Below are 7969 nucleotides of genomic sequence, written 5' to 3'. Positions count from 1 at the left end.
CTGGACAGTGATTTGAACAGCCGGAGCGTTCAAGCTGCACTAAACATTTGTATGGATGTTCAAGTGGTTCATAGAGGGAAAAAAAACAATAACACAAGACATGATTTCTGACATCCTAACAACATGTTTCTGCCCATAACATACATATACGATTCATTTATTTGTCTGTAATGTTAAATTACTTGATTTTTTTCTTCTATGTTTTGCTTATCTGCTGTAAACGTTTTCAGAAGGAGATGCATCAGTCTGAATCAATTTTTCTCCTGAAAAGGTTTCTACTTACTTCAGTCATAAAGAAAACATCCTAAAATTATTTCTAAAATGTATTTCTGATTAGATTTGTTGTGGTTAAATACAAATCAGTACGTTGCATTAATCACATTTGTGTATACTGTACATATACATTTATTTTACACTGTTTTTAAGGGCAATAAGAATCTTGACTGAATATTAATATTGTCACTGCCCAATGAAAACTACAGTATGTCCAAAACTCTCCAAAAATCTCCAAATTGTCGACTTTTGATGAAAGATCTGTAACAAACTTCTGTTAAGATTCATTCAAAATATTTTATGCATTTTATTTAGATTATTTAATCAGTTTTAAGAGGCTTTGTTTGGGTTTGTTTTGGTTTAAGATGAAGGAATATTGTCTGCACCTGCATTTAATCCTTCAATTTATATGAAAACCTGAAAATTCACCAAATACGCAGATACATGATGATAACTGTATTTTCCATGTCTGATCTAAAACTCAATATCTTGACTTTAGAGTTTTTGCTGTTGAAATGTTTGCTTTAAAACTTGCATTTATGGTCGATCTGATGAAGCCAAATGATGCAAAATAATGTTTGTTTAATGTGTTTAATTGCATGATATTTGTGTGTGTCTCCATTTAATCAAAATCAAAACAAGCAGTTGTCTTATATGGAGCAGTCACAGTGTTATCAGGATGCTGAAAACAGACTGAAGACATGAGGAGACAAAAACTAAATCAGATAAACTACAGAAAGGAATAGGATGATGATGATGATGAGTGGTAAAGCTAAAACAGTAAAGATAAAATGATTAGGCTATATATTTAGGTTGAGTAGATTTTGATCATCCAACATCTGTGAACACAGTGGAGCTCTGGACCACAAGAAGTTTTACAGCGGTGCTTCGGCGCCTCCTGCAGGTTTAAAGTATCTAATAGTTTTATGTCGATAGATGGCAACATTCACCACAGATTCACAGTTCATCCATCAACACCACAGCAGAAGAAGAAAATGCACCCTAAAATAAAATAAGAACACATGGAAATAAGTTATTTTAACTTTTATTGTTTTTCTCCTGCGTAATGCCTTCAAAATTGCTTTATGTGCTGTTTATAGTTAGTTTGTTTTCTTTTGTATTTTTGTCTTCATTGTGTTATTGTGTCCATATTTCATGGTTTGAAGCTTTTGTTTGTTTATCTGTTAGTACATATGTGGAAAAGTACGTTGTGTGGAGGTTGTTTTATTACAGAATGAAACCAAACCAAACCACTGTGAGCTTCAAATAGTACAAAAGAGTAACGTACAAGACTAAAATGCATAACATAATAAATATAAAAGACATCTTGTTTACATATTTAAAAAGCAGGGGTGTGTTTTATTTTTCTTGGGTATTTTAAACTTTTGGACAAATTTGTAAATTCATAAAAGACGGTGAGACTTTGACAGATGCACCCTTCTGTTTGCAACAGTGGAAGTAATATTATTATCCACAATTAAAATGATATGAATTAAAGTGGATGTTTGCTTCTAGCTGAGTCACATATCATTTAAATGAATGTTATTAAGATTCAAATAAATCTAGTTGTGGATGTCAGTTCAGAACTTTATGTTGTTGGAGCAAGAAAAAAAAAAGATGTTCTGCTGTTTTCACTTTGTATAAACAAAACTAATGAACAGTGACTTTGTACAAGTTTGAAACTTCATGTAAGAAAAGAGAGACTGAGAAATATGCACCCTTCTGTTTCTGTGCAATATATCCTAAAGCTGCAACGATTAGTTGATTAATTGATTAGTTGATAACTGATTAACCGTTTGGAGTCATATTTTAAGGAAAAAAAGTCCAAATTTTGTGATTCCAGCCTCTCAAATGTGAATATTTTCTGGTTTCTTTAGTTTCCTGTGACAGTAAACTGAATATCTTTGGATTGTGGACAAAATGAGACATTTGAGGACGTCAACTTGGGCTTTTGGAAACAGTGATCGAGATTTTTCACCATTTTCTGACATTTTATGGAGCAAACAACTAATCAATTAATCAAGAAAATAATCAGTAGTTGCAGGTCTAATTTATCCACAAATAAAATCAGATTAAATAAATCGTCTGTTTGTCTGTAGCTGGATCAAATATCATTTAAATGAATGTCATCAAGATTCAAGTAAATCCAATTGTTGATGTTAATAAATGTTTGTTATTGGGGCTTGAAAAAAAATTATAATGTTTTCAATGCAAATAAATTAAATTAATTAACAGCGACTGGTCCAACTTAACTGGAAAAAGTAAAGTCTGGTTTCCATCTCATAAAGGCAGCAATATCCAAAGATTAGTCAGTTATTTTACTTTTGTTTGTTTTGTTTTTTTTTAAGGATTCATTTAATATTTAATATTTAATTTATTTATTAAAAACTAATAATAATATAATAATATAAATAATCATAGAAAAGACATCAAATGTAAAAACAAAATAATAATAACAACAACAATAATCATCATCATCATCATGATAATAGTCTGCACTCCTCCATAGTTGCTCTAGAGGTCATCAAATATTTTCAGTTCTTCAAAGACGAGATCATTTGTCCACAAGGTTTTAAAAACAGAAACGAGTTTTCATTTTCCTCCATTTAGATGTTGGGATGAAAAATAATAATCACTCTTAACGTCCTTCATGTTAATAAAGTATTTTCTCTTGTAAGAGAAGCAAGAAGTTGGATTTTTTTGACATCAAATTAAATTAGAATCAGTTTTGGACCATCGGAGAGGGAAAATAATCTGGTTTGGAGACGTTCTTGAACCAAGAAGATTCAAATGGAGAAATGATAGAAGAGATAATGGATGAAAAGGACTCGGTGTGTTTAAATGATGGTTCAGGGACGAAGGTGAATTTGATGAGGAGAACAGAATCAACAACTGATCTCACATTAGTATCACAATCTTTCTCTATAGATAGTGATCAATATCCGATATCTGTTCATATAGCAATAGAAAGTGATGTAGAACAGGATGAAAGAGAAGGGAGATGGAAATGTGAGGAAGCAGATTGGAGCAAGTTTAAAAATGTTAAGTGAGTCAGTTAATGACTTGAATTGTGAAGTCAGTAGAATTACAGTAGAATCATATTAGGAGCAACAAAAGAGTCGATCCTGAAAAGAAGCTGTAATAAAAGGGAAAAAGTTAGTTCCATGGTGGGTGCAAGGATGAACTAAAGCTATACAGAGTTTTCAAATTTGAATTATAAGAGAAAGCAGACAGTAGTGAGGAATATAATAAAGAGGACTAAAAGAGTATCGGAGGGAATATTATGATTCATTAGGTAGAAATACACCATTAGAGAGAGTATGAAGTAATAATGGAGGAAGAATGAAAGATGATGGAAATATGATAATAGATAATAAGAACAAAGCAGAATTATTCGCATGGACTTTTGTTAAAGTACGTAATATAGAAAATTTGAGTAATGAGGAAAAAAGAGGGCGAGAAGGAACAATAGTGAGAAACACAGAATCACTGCAGGATGAAAAATGAAAAGAAACAAGGAAATACAATTAATATCATGTTTTTAATGACAGAACTGAATAATGTGTTGAAGAAATCTGGAAAGACAACTCCAGGGAAAAGATCAATTAGCTATTTTATGTCAAATAATCGTATGTATAGGAGTAAAGAAGTATTATTAAAGTTGTATAATAAGATATTGGAAGTGGAATCTTTGTCCACTCAATGGAAAGAATTAACATACTGGGCAAACTTAAGGGGACATAACGAGAATAATCCGGCTCAGAGTTTATTAAAACCACATCAAGAGAAGGAAAAGGGACAGACAAAGAGTTTAAGTTGGACAATAGAGAATAAAGTCATTCTCTGTTGTCCCACCATGAACTCTAGAAGAAATAAGAGTCGATTTAAAACTGGTAAATAAAGAAAAAGCAAAAATGAAGTCAAAGAAGGAAATTATTCAGGATATGTTAAAGTATATACAGATGCATCTAAGACATCAGACAATAGAGCAGGGACAGTGTTTATCATCCCAGAATTGTAATGTAATGTCAAATGAAAGGGTTGGTGATAACTTAGCAGTATATACAGGGTAACTATTAAGTACTCTACTCGCTCCAAGATGGATAGAAGAAGTCCAACCACTAGTTGACAGTAGTCAGAATTAAGAGAGCAGGAATAGAAATTAAATTCATGAGGATTCCTGCACATATTGGTGTGGATGGAAATGATCTAGCAGATAAATATGCAAAAGGAGCAACAGGAAAAGGAGAAATAAGCAGGGTTGTAAAATATAGCAAAGCTGAGGTTAAAAGTGTAATCGAATCAGAAATGAAAAAGAAATGGCAGGAAGGGTGAAATACAGGAAATGAGGGCCAAGCATTCAAAGGTAAGCAGGAGAAATGAGAGGAAGCAAAAGAATTAGAAAGGAAGAGGACATTATATCAACAATGAGGTTTGAACATTAAACATAATGAAAAAGCTTTATTAAAACAATGTGGACTACAGGAAACAGTGCAGGATGTATTTCTTTACTGTCCCACATATCAACAAGAGAGGCAGACTCTTAAAATTACACTTAAAAGGACTCACATGACACTTTTGTATTTTTTTGTAAATGTTGCAGAGGAGTTCAGGTGATGTAAGGCAGTAGTTGTCAAACTTTCTCTTGTCAAGGACCCTTAAACTGACACATATTAGACCACAGGCTAAGATTTTAGATGTTTTATTACAGAAAGTGTGTGAAAACCATGACCAAAACAGTCATACATTCTGTCATTGTGTTATGGATGGAATCATAATGAAAATAAATGATTCCCCTGTTTGCTGGGGACCCCCTGGAACCCTTCAAGAAGCCCTGGGGGTCCCCGGACCCCACTTTGAGAAGCACTGATGTAGGGTGCAGGGCTATTGACAGGAATTAATAAGAGAATTTAATGTAATAGTATAGTAATTGGTCTGATTCACACTCCAATCCAGAAGGTGACGGTAATGCATCTAAAAGCTGTTTGCAAGCCGCCATTAAAACAACAAAAGAAGAAGAGTTTACCCCGTTAGGCGCAGGATGATGACGTCACGTACAGCAACTAGAAGTTGCTACTGAGGCAGAAAAGTGCGTAGCTGCCTTTTTGATGCTCACACAGTTTCACAGCCAGTAAAACATCCACAGACAGTTTTTTTTTAACGATGTCCTGGTTTAAATCTGTGTCGTACGGAGGAGGAGATGTTTTCGACGAGAGCGGAGACGAGCTGAGTCTGCAGAGTAAAGAATGGATATCCAACATGAAAAAACGTGTCAAGGTAAACCTGAAGCGGCTTCACAATTTCTTGTTTTACGAGCTCTAAATCAGTGAAATTACTAATGTTTACAGAGCTGTAGGGTTGTGTTAAGTGTGTAAATGTGACTGTGGGTGTTGTTGTGTGAACAGGATGGTTATGTGGACGGTGTTGACGCCGGAGAGGAGGCCTCACTTCAGAGGGGTTTCGACCTGGGATACAGAGAAGGAGCAGCTCAGACTGTGGCTGTGGGCCGCCTCAAAGGAATAGTAAGGTGAACCATCTCACTTATATAGAGATATATGTAGTTATCTGCGTTTTTAGGGTGGTTATGTTAAGTGTTTCCCAAGGCCTATTGATTATATTCTGCTAGATAGATGCATACATACATACATACATACATACATACATACATATATATATAGTGAAATTAAAGTCAAGTCAATGTTTATTATTGCGGTCGTAGCGGGTGTTGGTGTACTGAAGAGCATTATATTGAATGGTGTTCCTAATATTTTGCCCCCATCATATATGTTAATGTAGTAAATATTAGGAACACCATTCGATATAATGCACTCCAGTACACCACCACCATCCACCTCAATAATAAACATAAAATGGAATGATCACCTTTCTGACAACGTCAACAAAAACTGGAAATGTATAAGCATCATTAAAGTAGAATTTATGGCAGCGCTGTTGTATTGGATTATATTAGATTGCACATATGTTCTTAATAAAGTAGCCGGTGAGTGTATATTCTGTTCCAAAATATGTTTAATTAACAGTTGTCTCTCATTTTTCTGCTTTTCTCCCATTAAATACTGGATGCTTTAACCTCTCCAAGCCTCTAAAAATATTTCAAATGAAAACAATCTAGTTGTGATTAGAGGTCACAGTTAGACATTGCTTCATTTTTAAGGAGTCACCAACCAAAATCATTGAGAACCCCTGATTTCCGTCATCTTCCTGACCAGTTACTTGTATTATAACTGTTTTTTTTAGCTATAAATTCATGCATGTTGGTGGTCATTAATGTGTAGCTTTAGTGTCTTTCATTATCTGTGATAATATTTTGTGTTAAAATCATGCAGCAGAACTACTATTATTAACTGTTGTTGCAGTTAATAATAGAAGTTAATGAACATATTTTTTAACATATTTAATCACATATATCAGAAAAGAGTATCTGGTTATTTTTTCAGCCTTTCTATGTTTGTGAACTCTTTAAAAACACTGTAAAGATTTCAGCTTCTTTCTTGCACAGAAACATCATGAGTCTCTTTTGTATTGGCTATTATTAAAGTCTTTTTTTCTGTTAGTCAGATGGTTCTCCCAGTCACTTCTCTGTCCTATTGTATCTGACACTGTTGCCTCTTTGTGTCTCAGTGCTATATGGTGCTGGTGCGAGATCCAACATCCGGAAAACCCCGTCCCAGCCTCTGTGACTGACCTCCTGCAGCGAGTTACACAGCACGAAGACGCGATCACAGAGGGCATCAAGAGGGCTTTGGAGAATCCTCCTCCCAGTGTGAGCGACGTCTCGGAGAGCATGGAGGATCTGGAGGTGGATCAGGGAGATCAGGGTTGTTGCGGAGAAGGATGCAAAGAGGCGGACTGCTGCAGGAGAGGAGAAAAAATGGACCAGGACTTTCCTCACCAGCCACAGAAGCAGTATTCAGGGTCCAGTGACTGCTCCTCCAGCTCAGGAGAAAGTCTTGACAACCTCCTGCAGCGCTGCGTGGATTTAGTGTCGGAGCTCGGACTGCCGCAGGAGCTGATCGCTCACATACAAGAGTTGCAGAACATGTAGTGACTGAAGATCAGAGAGCAGAGTCAGAGTGCGTTTGAACCCTTGAATGGACACCATGAGTTGTGACACAAAATAGGTTTTAGTGTGAATTTCTTTCACACAGAAATGAAGTATTTTTGATATTATATAAAATCATATATAATTTGTATACTGTACAATGGTTGAAGATTTTATTTTAAATAAAAATGGATTTGCTATATTTTACTTATTCTGTTCTTATATATTTACATCATTGTCCACCTAAATGAAAAAAAACACATTTATATTAGCGCTTATTTATTATCGGCCATGTGTTTATTTGTAAAAACAATCAAGAATTGCAGCACGGCCGCTCAAAGCCATTCGTTTGATTTTATTAATATTTGTCTGTTATCAGATTGGCAGAGTTGCTTTTTTATTCTTGTCTTTTCATGACAAACAGTCCAAAACAAAGATGATTCATTTTACCATCATAAGACAGAGAAAAACAGCAAATCCTCACATTTCAGAAGCCAAAAACAGCATATTGACTTATATTAATCAGTTATCAGAAATGTTCCGAGTTATTTTTCTGTCGACTTACCGACTAATCGAATAATAGTGCCGGCACTGACATACTGTAAATACCAAAATACATGTGGCTTTTGTTTT

The 7969-nt window shown here is 34.7% G+C and overlaps 1 protein-coding gene across 1 annotated transcript; it reads left to right on the top strand.

Annotated features, from left to right (window-relative positions):
- Window positions 1-5304: 5304 nt before the first annotated feature.
- otulina (OTU deubiquitinase with linear linkage specificity a) lies at window positions 5305-7543 on the top strand. The gene is made up of 3 exons (XM_067578334.1): window positions 5305-5550; window positions 5679-5800; window positions 6916-7543. The coding sequence occupies exons 1-3, from the start codon at window positions 5437-5439 to the stop codon at window positions 7337-7339; spliced, it is 660 nt and encodes a 219-aa protein (XP_067434435.1). The 5' UTR covers window positions 5305-5436; the 3' UTR covers window positions 7340-7543.
- Window positions 7544-7969: the final 426 nt, after the last annotated feature.

This window comes from Thunnus thynnus, chromosome 21, assembly GCF_963924715.1.
Source record: "Thunnus thynnus chromosome 21, fThuThy2.1, whole genome shotgun sequence".
In the NCBI taxonomy this organism is placed as follows: Eukaryota; Metazoa; Chordata; class Actinopteri; order Scombriformes; family Scombridae; genus Thunnus; species Thunnus thynnus.
This window is presented reverse-complemented; position numbering and strand designations above follow the sequence as displayed.